The sequence below is a fragment of the Panthera leo genome, chromosome B3, assembly GCF_018350215.1.
Source record: "Panthera leo isolate Ple1 chromosome B3, P.leo_Ple1_pat1.1, whole genome shotgun sequence".
Lineage (NCBI taxonomy): Eukaryota > Metazoa > Chordata > Mammalia > Carnivora > Felidae > Panthera > Panthera leo.
The window spans coordinates 61,859,021-61,881,193 of NC_056684.1; the positions used below are offsets into that span (position 1 = coordinate 61,859,021).

At 42.7% G+C, this 22,173-nt stretch overlaps 1 protein-coding gene across 3 annotated transcripts in view; it reads left to right on the forward strand.

The window, feature by feature from the left end:
- The window catches only part of INO80 (INO80 complex ATPase subunit), a 135,726-nt gene extending 114,311 nt beyond the window's left edge, over positions 1-21,415 (forward strand). For 2 of the 3 annotated variants that reach the window (XM_042942374.1, XM_042942376.1), the window contains 8 exons: positions 3,995-4,067; positions 11,551-11,709; positions 12,327-12,429; positions 13,918-14,006; positions 16,445-16,600; positions 16,896-17,055; positions 17,698-17,913; positions 19,826-21,415. In XM_042942374.1, the coding sequence (XP_042798308.1) occupies positions 3,995-4,067; positions 11,551-11,709; positions 12,327-12,429; positions 13,918-14,006; positions 16,445-16,600; positions 16,896-17,055; positions 17,698-17,913; positions 19,826-20,043 (1,174 nt within the window). In that variant the 3' untranslated portion in view covers positions 20,044-21,415. The remainder of the gene's footprint in view (positions 1-3,994; positions 4,068-11,550; positions 11,710-12,326; positions 12,430-13,917; positions 14,007-16,444; positions 16,601-16,895; positions 17,056-17,697; positions 17,914-19,825) is intronic. The other variant, XM_042942375.1, reaches the window with a different exon arrangement.
- Positions 21,416-22,173: the final 758 nt, after the last annotated feature.

The following is a 22,173-nucleotide window of genomic DNA, read 5'->3' on the forward strand; positions in this document are numbered from 1 at the left end:
AGAGAGCCCTGTGGCTCAAAGGTCAGCCAGAGTAAACAAGAACTCCTATAAAAAGCCATTTACATTCCCTTCATACAAGATTTATTTATGAGGGATCCTTCCAGGAAAGAGTCTGACTGAGACTAAAGACTGTTTGGCCAGGATGTCCTGACTGGGCAACATTCAGAACATGTGATCAGTGCATGATCCTAGAAGCCATTCACAAGGTCTTTGCTCTGGAGTGCCTTGGCCTTTGCTTCCCTTCCTCCTACCCCATGACATTTAGCAAATAGACCCCCCCCCCATTATCTGATCACTTGGGGTGACCCTTTGGAAAATATGAGAAAAAGTGAGTGTAGCATCAAGTTTTCTTGGTGAGAGTGTTGTACACTTCCAGTGTTGTCTTTCATTCTGGTTCTTTTTTCATTCAGCAAGTCTTCACTGCAGTCAGTCAGGCTACATACCCAGCACTGTTTGGGTATTCTGGTGCAGAGTAGCTTCAATGGGTCATTAAATGAGAATAAGAGTGAGACCTGAGCATATCTTTGCTACATGATTTCATAGGGTCCTTCACAGACCACCCAAAAGCCTGGTCTCAAAGGCATGTTCCAACAGAAACCCTGAGTTGAAATTCTTTTTCAGCCCCCTAGAGGGCACCCAAACCATCATGATGCTTCAGGGATTCTGTTTTCTTCTGTTTAGTCAAAGTCCCCAAAACATTAATTCACATTATCAATACTAGATTTGTTAAGTTGAAAAGAACTACTCAGCAGTTTGATTTAGGTGTTTTTGTTTATAAATGATCCAATACTGTTATCCAGAATGAACAATAATTTAACAACCCAAGATTTCCATAATCCTTATTTTTCCATTACTGTGATAAAATGATATTGAATACAGCCAAAAAGTTACCATCTGCCTTATCATTAAAAGGCATCTTCTGTTTTCTTTTTTTGAGGTGTCTTTTCCGTATATAGTTAATATCCCAAAAAAAAGTGTCTTCTAGCATTATATTTCTAAGTTTTGCTGCTGACTTATTTTTACCTACATTTCCTTCACTGTTTTTCTATACATGGTCCTTGTTTATAAATCATTACCATATCTGGGGAATTATCTCTCTGGCTGTCCAGACTATGGAAATGACCCGTCTTTCTGTCTCTACCCTTTCTTTTTTCTTTTTTTTTTTTTTTAATGTTTGTTTATTTTTGAGAGAGAGAGCAAGCAGGGGAGGGACAGAGGAGAGAGAGAATCCCAAGCAGGCTCCTTGCTGTCAGCACAGAGCCCAACATGGTGCTTGAGCTCATGAGCTGTGAGATCATGACCTGAGCCAAAATCAAAAGTCAGGACGCTTAACTGACTAAGCCACCCAGGTACCCCTTTGCCTCTGCCCTTCCTTATATTGCAGTTCCCAGTTGCTTTCTACCTCCCTCCCTGTCTCATCCCTCTTCCTCTGCTCGCTCCCCTTGCTCAAGTCTGGACTTGTTTAGGAATAACCAAAAGAGTCCTAGCTGTTGGGTGCTTCTATCAGCTCTCACAAGGGTGTTGGAGAGAACCTTCTGACCCCTGCTTCTGTATCCACCAAAGCAGGAGAGAGAAGTATGTGGAAGAGCAATCCTCTCAGGGCCAGAGGTGGGAAGGACTTTTCTGTAGAGATTAGTACAGCCCTGGAAAGCTCTATCAGTTTTTATTTGCAGCCTCATGGTTATTTTCCTGTGGGCTGTAAGGTGTCAAGCTTCCATTTGTATCATCTCATATCTGTAAGAAAATATGTTTGCAAACTAGCGTGTGCCTTTTAAGTTTTTGATTTGCCCTATATGTGTTAACTATAAAAGAGAACTTCTGGGGCACCTAGGTGCCTCAGTCGGTTAAGCATCTGACTTCAGCTCAGGTCATGATCTTGCAGGTTGTGGGTTCAGACTCCATGTTGGGCTCTGTGCTGACAGCTCGGAGCCTAGAGCCTGCTTCAGATTTTGTGTCTCCCTCTGTCTCTGCCCCTCCCCCACGCTCACTTGCGCTCTCTCTCTCTCTCTCTCTCTCTCTCTCTGTTTCTCAAAAATAACATTAAAAAAAATTTTAAAGAGGACTTTTATAAATTAAATAAATAAAATTATGAAATAATTAACTTGATAACATAATTCAAGGATAAACTAGTAGAACATTAGTGAGAGTATAGAACTTTTGGAATCCTGCCTTATAACAGGCCTGCAGACATACTTTATTATTATGCCTGCCTCTAGGAACCTTGTATTTACCTAAATACAAATAGTGGACAGATTTCTACTAGGACCAGCACAGCTTAGTGATTAACAAGGAGGCTTATTTCAAAATAGTTCCTTCACTGATACTCATGTTTACTGTTGATATGTCATCACTTAGTCACTTCAGCTATATTCAGAGCATCCTCATTTTATAGTCCAGGAAACAGACCTTCAGCAGTTAAATGACTTTACCAAGAAAAAAAAGCCCTTGAGAACATCCTGGTATCACTGTTTGCTTTTTGGTTTTTGTTGTTGTTGTTGTTGTTGTTTTGTTGGTTTTTTTTTTGAAGCAACAGAATAAAAATTCATTTTATGTTGGAATTTAGTACCTCTATGCCATATCTGAAATTTGAGTCATCTGCTCTTCAGACTGAGCCAGCCAGGCACCCCTATATTACAATATTTTTAATCTGTTCTGTTCCTTTATTTCTTTAATGTGGTCTGATCCACCAAACTGATTTCATGACCAGTAATAGGTGTGACCTGCGATTTGAATAACACTTGGTATAAATGAATTTCTAGTTGCACTCTTCATTTTAGTCATGAAGAAAAGGGATTAGCAGCTTGATTTGAAGGACTGGAAAGTTCGCTTACCAGTATAATGCCGTCCTTTTCCCTCAGAAATTTTCTAGAAAATAACTTCATATGGCAGGAACATGAAAATGCAAGATAATCTTAAAATATATGCAAGAATTGGGTTCAAACTGAGCCCCTAATTGTATGTGCCTACAGAGATAAATCTTGTAGTCCAAGCCTGCTCCCTGTGATCTGGCACAGTCCTTGGTCCTAGAAGGTATTCAGTAAATATTTGTTGCCTGAGTGACAGTGGCACCTATTGGTTTATTTGTAATTCTGGGTTTCTTTAAAAGGATGAAGGAGGGGCACCTGGGTGGCTCAGTCGGTTAAGTGTCCGGCTTCGGCTCAGGTCATGATCTCACGGTCAGTGGGTTCGAGCCCCGCGTCAGACTCTGTGCTGACAGCTCAGAGCCTGGAGCCTGCTTCGAATTCTGTGCCTCCCTCTCTCTCTGACCCTCCCCCATTCATGCTCTGTCTCTCTCTGTCTCAAAAATAAACACTTTGAAAAATAAAATAAAATAAAATAAAATAAAAGGATGAAGGATGTAAAGAAAAACTGAGGCAACTACATATGATTTCTGTGTAAGGGCTATGTTACCATTCATTAAAAAGTACTTTAATTCTAGCCTGTCTTCATAGATCAATCATAAATTCAGCTTAATACAGAGAAGGCATGACCTGGGTCTTAGTCCTGACCTCAGGTCATTTTTCTGGGACTGACTTTATTCATCTGAAAGTGAGTGCTTTGGGAATTATAATCATTAGTTCCCAAATTACTGGAAGTCATGATTCTCTGGGGAAGCACCAGGGAATGTTGATTTATTTGTCCCCTCTGTATGAACTAAGAATGGTTTTACTTGTTTAAAACACGATTATTACATGACTACTTCCATGATAACTTGTATGTCTGTTATATTTGTTACATCTTTATAAGTATATTGCCTATCATTATTAGTGGGCAGCAGAAGTATATCTGCAGATTGGAAGATGACAACCTCGTTTGATTTTTATGTTAGAGCACCTTGATACAATGTGTCAAGAAATGTGGGTCAGGCATCAGGTGTAGGTAACGCTTTCTAGCCCTAGATACTGGTCTGTATTCAGAAATCCCTGTCTTTTGTCACATGCCATTTTTCTTTTTCAGTTTTCCCTTTTAACCTGTCTTCTTCCCTTTTCTGCAGGAATGACATCTTTGTGTTCCTGCTGAGCACTCGAGCTGGAGGACTGGGTATCAATCTCACTGCTGCAGATACAGTAAGTAACGAGAGCACAATATATCAGACAGCAGGTTGTCTACTATAAATATGTTGTTCAGTTGGTGTTATTCTTTGCTTTGTGTCACACTTTTTCTTTGCCTCATTATGTTAAAAGAGAGTTGCGTTTTGCCTAGAACTAGGACATTTTAGCTTTCCTTCTGGACTTTTCTCTCCATTCTCTTTTCTTACACATTCATTCAACAAATATTTAGTGAATGCAACTATGTGTCCAATACTGTCCTAAACACTTAGAGTATATCAGTGAATAAACAGAGTAAAAAAAAAAAATCTGTCAATCCAGCCAAATTGTTTTAGAAACTATAGCAGCAAATCAGAAATGATTATTTTGTTACTCTTATGCATTGATTCCACCATGGGAAAAACTCATACTTTTGTATCCCAAACTTTAAAAGAGGGTTGGAAAGCAATGAAATTGGTAATTTAAAAAATAAGGACATTCTATCAAATTATCTATCCTTTCATTTCCAGTCTCTTTGGAAGAATACTTCAGTGACTGAAAAGGAAAAAAGCTTTGGGGCGCCTGGGTAGGTCAGTTGGTTGAGCATCCGACTTTGGTTCAGGTCATGATCTCACGGTTTGTGAGTTTGAGCCCTGCATCAGGCTCTGTGCTGACAGCTCAGAGCCTGGAGCCTGCTTCAAATTCTGTGTCTCCCTCTCTCTCTGCTCCTCCCCCAACTTGTGCTCTGACTCTCTCTCAAAAATAGATAAAATGTAAATAAATAAATAAAAAGGAAAAGAGCATTTATTTTGAATCTCAGAATTATTCCCAGGATTCAAATATATATATATCTACATATATGTTTTTTTAATTTTCACTTATTTATTTTTTGTGAATGAGAGAAAGAGAGTACAAGTATGGGGGAGGGCCAGAGAGAGTGGAGAGAGAATCCCAAGCAGACTCTTCTATCAGCGCAGAGCCTGACGTGGGGCTTGATCTTACGAACTATGAGATTGTGACCTAAGCCAAAATCAGGAGTCAGACACTTAACTGACTGAGCCATCCAGGCACCCCCAAACAAATTTTAAAACACTTTCAGTAACCCTGAGACATAAAAATGCATAAATGGGAAATTGTTTTGTAGAAGGCATGACTATAAAAATGTCATTTTATGTGGCTGTGATGCCTCTATGTGAAATACAGAGCATGAAAATTCTCAGGAATAGAAGGAAGATGCAAACCCTAGAGAGTCCTGGAGAAATGAGGTGTGTGGGGGAAGAGGCTTGAATAGACTCCTAAGTTGTAGAACTAGAAGCAGAGCCTGTGTTTCCTAGTCTCCATTCCTAGGCTCTGTCTGCTTTCTCCTTATTAACTATTATACCATAAAACTGCCTGGCCTCAAGAATGAAAAACAGATTCTGTAACAACACTAAGTAGAATATCAACCATAGGACTCAACTGTACCATCCTTGGCATGTAAACCTTAGCCATTTTACCAAGTTTGGACAAGGCTCCAGGACCAGAGGACCACTGAAAGCCTCGTAGGGTAGATGCTGTATCTAATATGCACATCATCAGCCTCAGTTTTCCTAAAGGAAGGCTGTCGATGGTGGTAGGTGTGTTCTTATGGGTTCTCTGAGGTGGTGGCTCACGTGTGTCATATCAGATAGCAGAAATTTGGCTTTCTCTTTACTCCTTGGTTTTCTGCTCTACCTTGTAAGCATTCCATACAGCCCCAGGTTAGTCATATTTCAATGTAAATGCAGGAGTCACCACTTTTTCCTAGTGGATCTTTTGGACTCCAATCTCATCCCTTAGCCCCATATTTATTCTCTTGGTTTATTTATACCCTTCTTGATTAGTCATGCCACTCCCTTTGCCTAGAACTCTTGAGGGACTCTCCATCATCTACAAGATAAAGGATAAACTCCTTTACATGGCTTACAAGGCCCTTCATTTTGTGGCTTTTATCTTCCTTTCCAGTCTAATTGCTACATTACTTCCACCTTCCAAAATTTATGTTCCAGAAATAATGATTGACTTGTTTCCTAAACATACCATACTATATCACACTGCTGCATGAACTGTTTCCTCAGCGCCTCATCTTCCACCTGGTAAACTTCTGTTTGTTCTTCAAAACCCCTTTCATGATCAGGGGTTGTTTTATATGCACTGGTATAGCTTCTCTGATAAGGTGATACATGAGCTGAGATCTGAAGAAAGTAAGGAAGCAAGCCAAGCATATATCTGGCAGAAAGAAGAGCATTCCAGGCAGAAGAGATAAGTGCAAAGCCCTGAGGTGAGAACGTGCTTGGCATGATTAGGCAATAGCAAGCGGCCCTTTGTAGATGTAGCAAATGAGGAGGAGAGGTTGTGAGATGGGTGTTGTGGAGCAGATCCTGTAAGACACGGTGGGCTGTAGTAAGGATTTTGAGATGGGAGGCCACTGGGAGAATTTGAACAGAGGGGTAACAGGATTTGGCTTGGGTTTTAAATGTGTCCCCCCAACTTTGGGGGAGTGAGGTGGGAAGAGCTATAGGGAGAAAGGTAGAAGCAGGAAATTCAGTTAGGAGTTAGACACAAGATGATGATGACTTGGACAAGGATTAAAGCAGTAGAGATGGGGAAAAATAATAGGAATCTGCATGTATTTTGAAGGCACAGCCATTGGGGTTGGCTCTTACACTGGATGTGGGATGTATAGGAGGTGTCATGGAAAACTCCAGGGGGTTTGACCTAGGCACCTGGAACGATGAAGACACCAATTACTTATTAAGGGAAAGGTGAGAAGGAACAGGTTTGAGTGGGGAAATTAAGAGTTTGGTTTGGGGTATATTCAGGTCAAGATTCTTAACAGACATTAAGGGGCAAAGGCACCCAGGCAGCAGGGTCTGGAGTTCAGTAGAAAGATTGAGGCTAAAGATGTAGTTTTTAAATCATCAGATCCTAGATGATATTTAAGGTCATGACGTTGGATGAGGTCACCTGGGAAGTCTAGTGTAAGTTCATGTGATTAAAATGCATTTCCCTTCTCAGCCTGCCGATCTGAGGTTTGGTCTATGGTTTGTAAGGAATAGTTCTTCTAGTTACTTATTTGCATGGTCAGAAAAAAACAAAGCAGATTTCAGTGGGGAGATCTGCATTATGCTTCCAGTATTTACACTTTACCCTGTGGAGGTAAGGAGCTCCTGCCGGCCTCAAAGAACCAAAGTAGGCCTAACCCATAGCTAGAGGAGCAGAAGTAGGAATTCTCTTTTCATCCTAGCAGCTAGAGAAAAGCTCTGTATATTGAGTTCCCAATTCCAAAATAATTTACATTTAAATTTGAGGGGAGGGCTTGGGGACTCCCTTGTAAACTAGAACCTCCTGTAATACTTCTCAGTAAAATGAGACAAGATTGAAATGAATTTCTAGTTATGCTTTGGGAGCAGTCAAGGTGTGTGTGTGTGTGTGTGTGTGTGTGTGTGTGTGTGTGTGTGTGTGTGATTAGACAAACAATAGGTTAACTGCTTGCCTGGCATTCTTCCTTTGTCCTGAGATTTATTTAGCTTTGGAAGATCCCCAGAACCATTTATGGACAAGGAAGAGGTTAGTCAGCCTAAAATGTCAGGAAAAAGTTAATGTCTTATGACTGAGAATGCATATATAAACATGTTTTTGTAAACAATGGGACTCTGGCCCACTCTGTTAGTAAAAACATGATTTTAGCATGTGATTAATGGCCCCTTAACTGTCTACGTTCTTCGTGTATTCTTTCTGAAGTAGGTGTATCTTTACATTTGACTTTCTTTAGTGAGGAGTTGTTATAAACTGTACTATTTGTTTTGTTCCTGTGTAAGACCTGTTTTAAAGGCTCACATGTAGAGAGAGAAGGGGGAGCTTTTCTCCCTTGGTAGCAGTGTGAGAATTCCTATATGTCCCATGGGACAAGATGGGACTTCTTTCAGCCCTCCCATTCTCTTGGGTCAGAGTTTCACCCTCCGAGTGTTGGTCCAACTTTTTCTAGTTGTTTCTCTCAGATTTTTCCTGTTTTCTGTTTCACTCCATCATCCCCTGAAACTCCCTGTCATTGACCTATAAAGCCAGGCGCCTCCACCCTCTCTCAGCTCTGACCTTGCCCCTCCCCCATACCTGTCCAACTTGGAGTGTACAACTTCATGAAGGTGCTGTCTAGTAATGTATTTCCCCTTAGTCATTGCTGGGTCATGCTTTATGGCCGTGCATAGACTTGCTTTAATTTTTCCTGGCTAAGTTAGTTCTTATCCTTTAATTGTTATTTGTTTTTCTCTGGAATGTCTCACTGAGCTCCATAAACCTAATTACCAAATATAGGTGTCATCTTTTTCCCACTCTGGGGGGTATTGTCTCCCCCCCAGCACCCCTCCCTATCACCCCCAGTTCATGTCATGGTTGATTCAGTGTTCATTTTATTGTCAGGTTAGACAATAACCATATTATTGGCTTTGTTTTTAGTTCTCTCATTCTTGTTCTAACCTTAGAGCTTATACATACTTCATACTCTTTTTTTCCTGGGTATTTTTCTTAACAGAATCTTAACTTTATTCTTGTCCTCCCAAATTCCCCACCTCTTTTAACCTATTTAAATGATAATTAGCCACTAAATGTGTAGGGGTTGTTTTGAAGTTAAATTTCAGACCTGTCTCCCATGCTTTAATGTTTTTCCTGTTTATGAGTTAAAAAAAAAACAAACACAAGTTGAATCAGGTTTGGTTGCCACTGAGACTTCTAGGAAAAAATGTAAATGTGTAAGGAAGCACCTATAAAATGATTCATAAGATTGAATTTCCCATTGTGAATTGATGCTGTACCATTGCCTCAGGCTTAGGTAACTAACTAAAAGTATTATCTTTTGGATGTGACATCAGCTGTCATTTTCCACATATGTAGATATTTTAGGTATGTTGGGCAAGTAGTGTTTCCCCCGAGTCCACTTGGAGTCCTCCTTGTCATTTAACTCTGTCTTCTCTTCCTTATTCTCTCTGAAAGTTTAAAGTAGATTTTCTAGAATTTTGCATATCCTATTGAATCTCTAAAATATCCTGTGATCAGGTTTGCTATGCTCCTTTACAAATGGCAAGCATTGTGCACTTTGAAATCCTAGGTCTGTGGACACTATGGATTAACAGTAAGTTTTCACACTGATTTTTTTTTTCTTTGGCACACAGTTTGTAGTTTCTCCCCAAGGATTCTTAATGCTAAAAATTACGGGATTATACCTCATGTAAAACCCAGACAAAAGGAGCAGCATAAGAAAGAGCCACAGGAGGTTTTATTATTACAAGCGAGAGCTTTGAAAACGCCAATGCCTTTTGTCTATCTTCACTCAAAGTCTTAATTCTGCAGAGAATGGCAGAATTGCCTCGTATTTTAAATGAGAGAACAAATAAATTCATTTGGAGTGAATCACTCTTCAGTTTACATTTTTAGGCTTAATCTAGTGTTGATCAGTCCCCTTAGAGATTAGTCTAGTATTCATTGACTAGTATTTGTGGAATTCTACTTGGCAGTGATGGATGGTATCTGTTCTACAGTAAGACTAGATGGGGAGTTTTTTTTGTTTGTTTTTTTAAATAGGCTCCATACCCAGCATGGGGCTTGAACGCATGGCCCTGGGATCAAGAGTCAGATATTCTACCCACTGAGCCAGCCAGGTGCCCCTAGATATGGAGATTTTTTTACATAATACACATGAAATAATTGGTTACCCATGGAAGATAGTAAATAAGTGGGAACTTGGACCAGGATAGGCAATGCAAGGTATTCTTAATAATGCAAGTTGTGGAAGCAGACTGTTAAGACTGTGAGCTCAGGCTAGTCTCTTCCTGATTTATAAGATGAAAGAAACATACAGGTTTTTGTGAAAATTGAGTGAAATACGTATGCACCCTAGGGCCAGATATGTTGTAAGTGCTAAACAGATTTTAACCATTATTATGTCTACTCGGAATCCATGAGAAATAGGAAAAAGGGACATTGTTACAGGCAAGAGAAATCAGGGAGGCCGGGATGCCTGGCTGACTTATTTAGTAGAGCATGCGATTCTTGATCTCAGGGTTGTGAGTTCAAGCCGCACATTGGGCATGGGGCCTACTTTTTAAAAAAAGGGAAGAAAGAAATAAATCAGGCCTTCCTGACAGTGGGAAACTTGAACTGAACCTATAAAGGACCAATTCAGAAGTGAGGGATTCCAGGTCAGAAAAGCAACTTGAGCAAAAAGTGGTGCAAACAAACATAAGTGAGGAATGCTGAAGAGACCTGACAAAAGGGAAGGAGCGTGTTTATTTCAGAAAAGAATGGTGATGAAGTTGGCTCAGCATAGCAGGGTCTGACTATTGAGGGCAGTTTGGAGTTGGTGTGTTATCACATAACTGGCACAGAGGTAGAGTGGCCTACAGTGGTATCCAAAGTAGACCGAAGAAAAGGGAGACTGAGCCCTAGAAAGCCTGCTGGTCTGACTGCCGCAGTGAGCCAGGCACAGGTGGTGAGGGCCATTGCATGATAGGGACAGTGAACTCTAAAAAGGATTAGTTCATTTCTCAAGAAGCAGGGGCTAGATTTGGTGACTTGCTTCTATATAGATGAGGGCACATGGGAGAGACTAAGGATAATTTGGAACTGGCTTTCTTTCAGGATGCCCCCTGTATTCGATAGTAGCCTTAGGGCTAAGAATTTAGGAGTCTGTTAATTGTAGGGTCATTCATAGGATAGAGGAGAGGGGTGTACATTTTGTTGTCATTTGTGTTTGTTGTTTAGCAAACTAAAAGTAGCTGCCAGGGATCCCTTTTTTTAAACATTTCTTTGCTGAATTCAAGGGACAGGAAATAGGAGCTAGAGAATGCCAGGAAATCCATGCCTGTCTTTCTTACCATGGTAAGCTTAGTGTTAAAAAGAAGGCTTTCAGGAGCATCTGGCTGGCTTAGTCGGAAGAGCATGGGATTCTTGATCTCAGGGTTGTGAGTTTGAGCCCCACGTTGGGGTTAGAGATTACTTAAATAAAAACTATAAAAAAGGGGGGCAGGGGTGAGCCAGAGAGAGAAGGCTTTCATATCCCTCACCTCCCAGGCCTACCACTTACTTAGGCTATGTGATCTTGGATAAATTCTGTAATTCCTATGTACCTCAGTTTCTTCATCTATAAAATGGGAGTCTTAGTAGTACCTAAGTCTTAGTGATTATGGGATTTAAATGAGTTAACACACATAAAGCACCTAGAACAGCGACTGGCAAATGGTAAGCACTAAGGGTTAACTATTAATAGTGTCTCTGTTCCCTTTTTTTAAATGTGAAAACCCTGAAAAAAAGCTAGAGTGTATCTATTTTGCCCCGGGCAAGTGAAGGGATGGCTTGGTTTTATGAGTGGATATTGGCTCATCTTACTATCATAGAAAAAAATCTGGCATCAAACTATTGCAGTTGACGAGCGGCTGGGTTGTTCTCAGAATCCATGGTTTTTCTGTGAGAATGCCTCAGTCTTTGCTGTATTTTTGTCCTGCCTGTTCAGGTGATTTTTTATGATAGTGACTGGAACCCCACTGTGGACCAACAGGCCATGGACAGGGCCCACCGCTTGGGGCAGACAAAACAGGTTACTGTGTACCGGCTCATCTGTAAAGGCACCATTGAAGAACGCATTCTACAGCGAGCCAAGGAGAAGAGTGAGGTAAGCACAAGGTAGAGGGAGTACTGTACTGGTGAAGAAATTGGAAAGTCCAGCCACATTTACCGGGCTAAGATGCTTGCCTTTCGTTCATCACGAAGGGGAGAAAATTTCTTCTGAATAGAAAATAAAATCAGGGCCTGTACTGCTCTGGCTATTCATTCCTCATTCCTTTCCTACCTAAACGGCTTCTACAGCCTAGATAGGGCTATTGTTCATGTGGCGGCGACATCAGTCATAGCCCTTGTGTTTCACATACTTTCACATTCAGGGGAAGAAGGAGCTCTCATCATAGGACTCCTGATTTGACAGCCTCTAATTTGTATGCCAGATTTGTTAGTTTCCAAAGAAACGATTATTTGGGGTTTGTGTATTTTTTTTTTTTAATCTTGATTTCAGTATTGGATCTTCTAGCTCTCAATTAGCAGTCCCAAGCAAAAGAAGTTCTCATTGTTCTTTGTGTTGGACAAATAATCTGGATGATCCAGTGAGATGAATGAGAGGAAATGGGGAATCTAAGTGCCAGAGGAGCAGATTGAGAAAGATGTTGCCTTCTTTCTGAATATTTGCCATAAGGGAATGGGTGCCTGGTAGTGATGTTTCGATCTGCTTTGGTATAGATTCAGCGGATGGTGATTTCTGGTGGGAACTTCAAACCAGATACCTTGAAACCCAAAGAGGTGGTTAGTCTTCTTCTAGATGATGAAGAACTGGAGAAGAAATGTACGTACTCTAAACTAAAGCCCTTTCCTCCCTGCAAAAGATGTTTCTCTATCCCCACATATCTGAAAATGGTAGAGGCCCTTGGCTATGCGCCATGGGTAAGCAAAGCCAAAGACTGTATTTGGGGAGAAACATTTTTTATGTTAATAACTTGTATTAAAACCCAAGCAAGAATGTGTTATGGAGTAGAAGGCAAAATTTGCATGTATTTTAAAAGTAACATGACTTTGAATTCATTTACATCAGGGAAGCTGTATCCCTAGACTCCTCAGCAGTGACGAATTTACTCTGTTCTGCACAAAGAAATGTTTTTGTTTTTGTTTGATGTCTGAAAGAGAATTTATTTCTTCATATTATTTTTGATTTAAATTCAACCTAGTTAACATATGGTATACTGTTGGTTTCAGGAGTAGAATTTAATGATTCATCACTTACATATAACAGTGCTCATCCCAAAAAATTCCCTCCTTAATGGCCATCACCCATTTAGCCCATCCCCCCCACCTCCACTCCTACAATCCTCAGATTTCAGTCTGTGTTTAAGAAACCCTATGTTTTCCCTCCCTTTCGGTTTTTACCTTATTTTTTTTTCCTTCCCATATGTTCATCTGTTTTGTTTCTTAATTCAACAAGAGTGAAATCATGATATTTGTTTTTCTGACTTATTTTACATAACAAAATACACTCTACTTACATTCACATGGTTGCCAGTGGCAATATTTCATTCTTTTTCATCGCCAAGTAATATTCCATTGTGTGTGTACCATATATAGGTATGCCTGTATACATACATACAGGCTTTTTCCATAATTCGGCTATTACTGATAGAGCTGTTATGAACATTGGGGTGCATGTGCCCCTTCAAATCAGCATTTTGGTATCCTTTGAATAAATAACTAATAGTGCAATTGCTGAGTCACAGGGTAGTTCTATTTAAAATTATTTTTTTATTTTATTTTTTTTAATTTACATCCAAATTAGTTAGCATATACCAAAGAAATGTTTTCATGGAGAAGTTTGAGAACCATACTTCTATAACACTTCTTCCATGTATCTCTGGCTTTTGAGAACAATTGGTTTCAGAATTACCTTATGAGCCCCTGAGTATTTCATAGCATCATACAAGAAAGCATGATGAGGTTCCTTTCTTACAGTGCTCACATTTACCACCACCTTCTAAAAACCTTTCAGTACTCTCCAACCATACTTGATCTGTACAGTGCAGAGATCTTAAAAGGCTGAAAAGAAAAAGAAGAAAGGCAAGGAAAGGCCCACAACATTGAAACCAAATGTAGTTGGAACCCAAAAAACTGTTAAGAATCCAAGAACTCTGTTCCTTCTCCAAGTTAAAAAAAAAACACCAGTTATCTGTCTTAGAAGTCGTACCCTGGAACACAAATATCAGGGGGTATGGCCACCTTAATTTCAGAGAATGAGGATTACAGTTAACACAGGTACTTCATCAGATCTTTACAATTTTCTTGATAGTGAGGCTGCGGCAAGAAGAGAAACGGCAGCAGGAGGAAACCAACCGAGTTAAAGAGCGCAAGCGCAAGCGGGAAAAGTATGCAGAGAAGGTATCTCAAGTTTGAGGTGGCCAACAGGGACCGGTGTGGGGCAGAGTGGTGCTTACAAAAAGGCTTTGGGTACATGGCTTGTCATCTTGGTTACTAGTTGGTATCCAGCTCCAGCAGCTATATGTTATAAGTAACAACAGTTCTGTGCTGATTGACATTTGATCCACAGAAATGAAGCCTTGTTAGACCAGTACCCCCTACACAGACCTGCTGTCTCTGTGGTCACATGTAATTATGGAAATCATTTGTTGAAACTGTTACAGAGCAGAAGGCTAAATGTGGGTAAGATGGATCGATCTTACATTATCAGATTCCATAGAATCTTAGGGCCTAAGATGTCATTATGTCCAATCCTACCATAATTCTGCTAGTGTTCCATTCAATGTCATCTAGTGTTAGCAAAATAAATCACTGCCCGGTCTGTTCATCTCTTTTTGTCCAATTTATGCCAAAAATTCAGGCTGTGTTTTGTCTCCCTTTTGACATTTCCCACTTGAGCCCACTAGGCTAGCTGCTAACTGGGATGTAGTTCCCCTACATTTCTCCCAATCTTGCTGTTTCTACCAGAATATTATTTCAGTGATCTTTTTTTTCTTAATATTTTATTTATTTTTTGAGAGAGCATAAGTGGGGCAGGGGCAGAGAATATGAAGTGGGCTCTGCACTAACAGGCTAACAGCAGCAAGCTGTCTGTGGGGCTCAGACTCATGAACCATAAGATCATTACCTGAGCCAAAATCAGATGCTTAACCAACTGAGCCACCCAGGCGCCCCTGTTTCAGTGATCTTTATTCCTGGTCTTTATTGACAAGTAAATCGAAGTGAGGCCTTCAGGATTTATTCTAGTTGCAGGAGTCAGCCCATTGGTTCTGACTAGGTTCCCAGAGTTATGCCAAGGATTGTTGGTTCGGAACCACTTTGCTACCTTCCAGAAAGTGCTTCCTAATTTTTTCTAATGGGCCTGGCTTACCATTGGGTAAGCCCTTCATCAGCCCTTGTTGAGCCCCTTGTCTTGAGCAAGATAGCTGCCATGAGCTTCAGACATCTTGATAGCTCTGGGCCCTCAAGTCCAACAGTTGTCCATGCTTCATTTCCTTGAACTGTTTGGTTTGTCTGAAGCATATTGTCTGGCCACATGTTTAAATTTGTTCTGTCTTAAGTGGAGGTTGACTTCTTCCCCTTATCCAAGCTTGTATTGGGCCTTATGTCCCTTTTCCTTCTTTTGTAAAATCTACACCCTCAGTTGTACCTTCTGCTAAGCAGAACTATTTTTTTTATTTAAAAAATTTTTTTTAAGTTTATTCATTTTTGAGAGAGAGAGAGAGCATGAGCAGGGGAGGGGCAGAGAGAGAAAGGGAGACATAGAATCTGAGCTGTCAGCACAGAGCCTGATGCAGGACTTGAACTCATGAACTGCGAGATCATGGCCTGAGCCAAAGTAGGACGCTTAACTGATTGAGCTACCCAAGCACCCCTAAGCAAAACTATTTCTAACCTGAAGGTTAGAAAGTACTCACTAAATATAGTATTCACTATATTTACAAAGTTGAAACATCCAAGAACTATGTATGACTCCACTCTCAAATCTCTAACCCATTACTTACTACTGTTTAGAATTTAAATAGCTCTAACATGCAGAAACAACATCAAAGAAGAAAAGGTGGCTTTCTAATATAAGAGATTGTAGGGTTTTCTGAGTTTGCATCAGAAGCCATCCCCACTCTGAGCACAGAAGTTTCAGATAAACCCCCAATGGTAGTATAAACTACGCAATGACATTAACCCTAATATAGATGTAGATACAAATGTAGTTAGATGCAGTGGCTGAATGTGATTCCAGAATTTTCCAAGCACATTCAATGATTTCAGGTCCCTAATCTGTGACAGCACCCTACTGAGCTTGGTTCTAGAACTGCTTAATGTAGCTCAACCCGTAAGCAATTACATGTAAACTGAGAAAATGACAAAAAAAAAAAAACCAGTTTCTTGGATATGATAACTTTCATTCTCCTTATGCATATTTAAAAAGAAAGCAGAGTAAAAACAGATGTGCAGAAAATATACTAAAGGCACTGGCCTCCCTCTTGTAGGACTGAATCTGTTCAACCCCTCTAAGTGCTGCAGCTTGGACATGCCGGAAGCTGACCGTGGAGCTCACCCCCATGGGTGAGGCTTAGTGCGGCTCTGATTCAGTGTGACTGGCCTACTTCTCAACTCCGTATTATTGGGGTGGAATATACATAAACTCTTCTTGAGCTCTTCTTTCCTCCTTCCATAGGAGTTTTTTCTTTCCTTAAAAGTATGCTAATTGAAAACAAAAAACAAAACCTGGAAGTTTACAGAGAGGTTTCTATCCTCACTTTCTTTACCAACTCAGCTTTTCTTTTTGATGCCTGTCTTCATGCTTTTTCCATATTTCTTCATTTGTGTGTTCCCAGAAGAAAAAGGAAGATGAATTGGATGGGAAAAGGAGAAAAGAGGGTGTGAACCTAGTAATTCCATTTGTTCCCTCGGCTGATAACTCCAACCTTTCTGCTGACGGGGATGACTCCTTCATTAGTGTGGACTCGGCCATGCCCAGCCCTTTCAGTGAGGTGAGGCTCCTTTTAGATGCCTTCATCACAGCAGTGGAGACTGCATCCTGACATTGTAGCCTTTGCTTCTCCTGGAGTTCTCCTGCCTTGGGGAAGGGGGCTGCACATGGAATCCGTAAGGAGGAAAGGAAATGAGGACAAGCTGGCTTCTCTGGAGCCAAAGCAGGGGATTTCACCCTCTGGAGTGAAGCCAGGCAGGAGAGAAATAGCCTAAGAATCACATCCTCACGTGGGTACAAGGGCCATGGGCTGTGGGTATCAGGAATGGTGGTGATCTCGATCCTTCTTCCTCCAGATTTCCATCAGCAGTGAACTGCACACTGGCTCTATCCCCCCCGATGAGAGCAGCAGTGATATGCTGGTGATCGTGGATGACCCAGCCTCCTCAGCCCCCCAGTCTCGAGCCACCAACTCTCCTGCTTCCATAACGGGCTCCGTTTCAGACACCGTGAATGGTAAGTGATCCTGCTGTCTTATATAGCTTGGGCCTGGTCCTCTGCCTCAGGAGAAGCATTGGTTTGGTGCTGGCCAAGGTCCCAGTTCTGTCTGAGATCATGACATTTTCTGCTGTGTAAAGAAGAGTCAAGTGGAGTAAAAACAAAAACTTACAGGCTCATTCTTTCAGTAGCCCTGTCAACTGAAAGTGAGAAAGAACTTGATAAAGATTTCAGACTTGTTTGTTTTCTAGTCAGCCCTATCTTTCATATTTCACCTTCATTTTTGTTAGTTTTTAATTAAAGTTTGCTTTTCTGGGCCTTTCCAGTGTTTGTTCTGTGGGGCCCAGTGTTGTTGCTGTTTCTCGAGGAGTTCTAGATTTAAATCTTGAGAGTAAAAGTTGACTCTCCAGGGCAGGAGCATGTTGAGGTGTGCACATGAATCACAGAGAGCACGCCCCTGAGGTTCATTTAGTAATGAACTAGTTTTAGCTGTTTAGAATTCTTACTAACTCTGTGACTCCTTGGCCCAGCCACTAAATGGGGACAGAGACCTCCCTGGAAGTCCTGAGATACCCTGAGAGCCAGCCCTCCCTGTTAGGGGAAAATTCTGTTAACATCACATGTTGACTTTTTTACCTCTTGGTCCATTTGTTCCCACAGGAATTTCCATTCAGGAAATGCCAGCCGCAGGACGTGGTCACTCAGCGCGAAGCCGAGGCCGCCCCAAAGGTTCAGGAAGCACAGCCAAAGGAGCAGGGAAAGGCCGGAGCCGGAAGTCCACTGCAGGCAGTGCTGCCGCTATGGCAGGAGCCAAAGCAGGGGCTGCGGCAGCGTCCGCAGCCGCCTATGCTGCATACGGGTACAACGTGTCTAAAGGTGCGGAGGCCTCAGGGGGCAAGGGTGAGCTGCAGGCTCCATTCTGGTGAGGGCCAGTCTGGAGGGTCTATTAAGCATTCTGGGAGAGCAGGTAGGGCACTCCCAGGCCAGAAAGCTCCTTCCCAAAGGCCACCTTGGGTTCTGCTTCTGCACTGAGCAGTCCTGACTCTCCCCTTGCCCTTGTGACTTAGTACAGTTTCACCTTTGAAGTGGAGGTAACTATGAAAGGAGAGAGTTGTATTTCTGGACTATACTATTTTAAACCATCAGAATTCTTCCTGCTTTGAGAACTCATTTTTTTCCCTAAGACCAGCATTTCACGTTTCAGTAGTCCAGGCCAGCATAGTTAACATTTACCTAAGTATGTGTGCTCCATCACTCGTGCTTCGTGTGCATGGACCCCACTCTGGAGTTTACGGTAGAAGTGAGAAGGGAAGTTTTCCATGGAATACATTTAAACAGCAGTGCACAGCAGTATGCTTGTACTGAGTGACAAAAGAGGGGAGGCCTTCATTGTAGTTGTAGCCCGGAAAAAGGAGGAGCCATGGGCCTGAATATGAAGTTGCCAATCTGTAATTCAGAAAGAAGGATGACAAAGATTTGGGCCTATCAGGGGTCACAAAGCAGGTTAGTCAGGCTGTGCTTAAGAGGAGCAGTAGCAGTCAAGAGTGGAAAAACAGGGCAAGACCTGGTGGGGATGGGCTTATGAAGTGTGTGATGAGGGGCTATGGAAAGAGTGAGAAAGAAAGTGGCTATGGTGAGCATGACACACGGAGGATGATTATAACCATAGCTGGTAGGACATCTATGACTGACTGCTTGACCTCTCTCCCCAGTTACAACCTAGGCTTCATGTTTAGCTGATAGTGTTGTTGTAGCAGGTACGGGCATTAGCTTATTATAGTGAATGTCAGCTGCCCTCCCCCACTTCCTCCTCCTGCAGGAATCTCTGCTTTCACGTATTTTCTTCATTCTACAAATATGAAGTATAATAGGCTAGTCCAGCATTTCTTAACCTTTTGCCAGCTCATCACATCCTTGAAAAACAACAGTCATACCAGCAGCCAAGGCTGCCATGGCAGGCTGTCTCACCCACAGATGGGCAGAGTATAACACCCATCAGACTTTCTTCTGGAGACCTGGTCTGAGAAGAGGCAGGAGGGGTAAGTGAGGCAGCAGGGGTAGAGTTCACAAGAAAAACAACAGTGCTTGGTAACTGGGAATGGACTGATTCACAGATCTCTTGCAGCTCCACTGTGGATAGGAAGAGACAGCCGTCTGCCCACCGAGTGCTTAATACGCTTTTTTAGGAAAGTAAAATCAGTCCACAAGAAACAATTGACACATATTAGACACTGTGTTATCAGGTGTAAATGGATTTGGCTCATATGAAGGAAAAAGAGTTGTCACCCACAGAACCATCACTGAAGAGGAGCAGTTTCAACTGGGTCCTTGAAACTACAGGTCTTGGGGGAGTGGAGGACATCTTGTGAAGTTAAGAAAGAAGCAGTTATTCACAAGCGGTGTCCCAAGAAGGAAGAAGGAATGTGTAAGAGAATACATTAGCGCCTAGGAAGTTACATACCATCCTGTAGCCTTGGTTTGCCCGCATTTGTGTAATGTGTGCTGTGTCCTTGAGCACCAAGGAGACATCTTGTCCTTGTGGATGAGATGATGTGGAGAAGGCTAGGTAGGTATCATTTTTCTCTTAAAAACACATCCCTCTTACTGAAAAGACAGTTGACAGGAAAGCAAGTAAGAGGTTGTGCTAAGAAGAGGTTGGCAAGGAGTGGCAGGGAGAGGGGTTCTCCACAGCCTCACCTCCAGCCCAGACTAACCAAGGTCAGGCACCAGGGCAGCTCAGACAGGCCTGCTACCTATACACTTCTTGTCTCTTTCTCCATTCCCACAGGAATCTCGGCCAGCAGTCCTCTGCAGACGTCCCTTGTTCGGCCTGCTGGCCTTGCTGACTTTGGACCTTCAAGCGCCTCTTCTCCCTTGAGTTCCCCTTTAAGCAAAGGAAATAATGTTCCCGGGACTCCCAAGAGCCTCCACTTGACCAGCAGCCTAGCCCCAGATTCCCTGGTCCGGAAACAGGGCAAAGGCACCAACCCCTCTGGAGGACGGTAACTACCTGAACCCTCTAGCTTCTTTCAACCAAACGAGGGGCTAGAGTCCTGGCCCGCAAGTGGTCTTTGGATGGCTTGCCCAGTGCAGCATCTTACATCCCAGGTCAGAGGGCAGAGATGACCAGTTGCAGCAAGGGAAGGACAGGCAGGTGCTTGGTGTGAGCACTTTTCTCACCTGTGTGTCAAGAGGAGTGCTGTGGGGTGGCCTATAGGAAGAAGGCCCAAGGACAGAGATCGGCCCTGCAGCATCTCAAATGAACTTTACAGCCACGTCTTAAACCTCGCACTGGGGAAGAGCCTGACATAGATCCCCTTTAGATGCTCAGGCACACAGTCTCCATCCCCATTCACTCTTGGGCTCTGGCCGTGTCCCTTGCAAAAGCTGTGCAAGTGCTGTGAAGAACCTTCCATAGTGGAGACCACTCTTAGGGCTGTGATTTCCTGTAGGGCTAAGAAGGGAGGAAATCCTGTATCTGGCATCCTCAGTCTTTGGGCAGCTCCCCATGTCTCCAGACCCCATTTGCCAGAGTGTCAGCACTGAAGAGAACAGTGAGTGTAAGAAGGTAGTGGCTTGTGAGGGTGACAGAGGCTAGAGGAGGCATACCGGAGGCACTTGTTTCCCCAGCATTTCCTCCCCTGTCCTGCATGGTTCACGCCAGAGAACCTTCAGGTCCCACCAGCAACCGTAGCAGCAGCTTCCACCCCAGGACTCCCAGAAGCCAGTAAAGAGACCAGGAGCCACCTCAATCAGCAGGACATCCTCACTGCCCCTCTTGCAACTCCCCTTACCCTTCCTGAATGCACAGTCTCCCCACCCCTGCCCTTCAGCCCCCTGCTTGGCTGTATGCACTGTCTGTATTGCACTGAGAAAGGAAGGGACAGCAGGAGTGAGGTGGAGAGGATGGAGAAAGGGCAAAGCTCAGCACCAACCCTCCCGGCCCTAGCCCCACCCGCCTGAGCTTGCTTCCCCCCCAGAGAGGCAAAGGGGTGGTGTTTGCATGGGAGGTGTTCCTGCCTGCCCCCAGCCTGATGTCCCTGGTGGAGCGGGTGCTTCCGGGAGGGCCAGCCTCTAATTTGCACACCTGAAAATCGCGGAATTGAGTTTAGACAGATTGATTTTTAAAACTTTTTTTTGGAGTAGGGTTGGTAGGGGAATCATTTAATTTAAATCATTGAGATTCCCCTGCCCAAACCCAGACTCTTGTGTACAGAAGCTATTTAGAGGGAATCAGAAAAATGCCAAGCCTTTTTTCTCTTTGAATGTGCTGTCTATTTTTATAACTGAACTTGTATATATGTACAAAGAGAGACACATCTTTCTTTTACTAACTGGAGAAAAAAAATCTTAAATAAAATGGAGTGAGATAATTTTATGTAAATCAGAATGTCTGTGGTCTTTGCAGCTGCCTCGGGGCACAGTAGGGTTCTTAGAGGAATGTGACTGGGTAAAGGGGACACAGAGCCCCAACATCCTTCCTGTGGTTGGAGAGAACAAGTCGTCATTGGGACAATTTAAAAAAAAAATTTTTTTTTACATGTATTTATTTTTGAGAGAGAGAGCACAAGTGGGGGAGGGGCAGAGAGAGAAGGAGACACAGAATCCGAAGCAGGCTCCAGACTCTGAGCTGTCAGCACAGAGTCTGATGCGGGGCTCGAACCCATAAACCGCGAGATCATGACCTGAGCTGAAGTCGATGCTCAACCGACTGAGCCACCCAGGTGCCCCATCACCAGTGGCATTTTTAATCAGGCTTAGGAATTTGCCTCCAGCCATCAGAGAGGAGGCTTGACCAGTGCCTGGCATGCTGAGGCCCTTGGAGGGTGAACTCATTATGACTCAGGACCTAGACTCTAAGACTCAGGTGTGGACAGCTTGGCCTGGTCCACCATCAGGTAGTTTCGTGGTGGCAATCTTAATACCGACAGGTTCTTGCTCCAAAAACCGCAAGTGAGAGATGATCCTGGCAGTGTGTAATGTGTAAAATATCCAGCTAATAGGAACAAGTTTATGGTCCCAATATCCAAAACTGTGGCGTGTGTACAAAAATACGTATATAGATCTGTTAGCAGAAATACTAACAGACTGTGAATACTGACAAACTGTGAATGGAATTCCCGTGTTCTCAGAGTT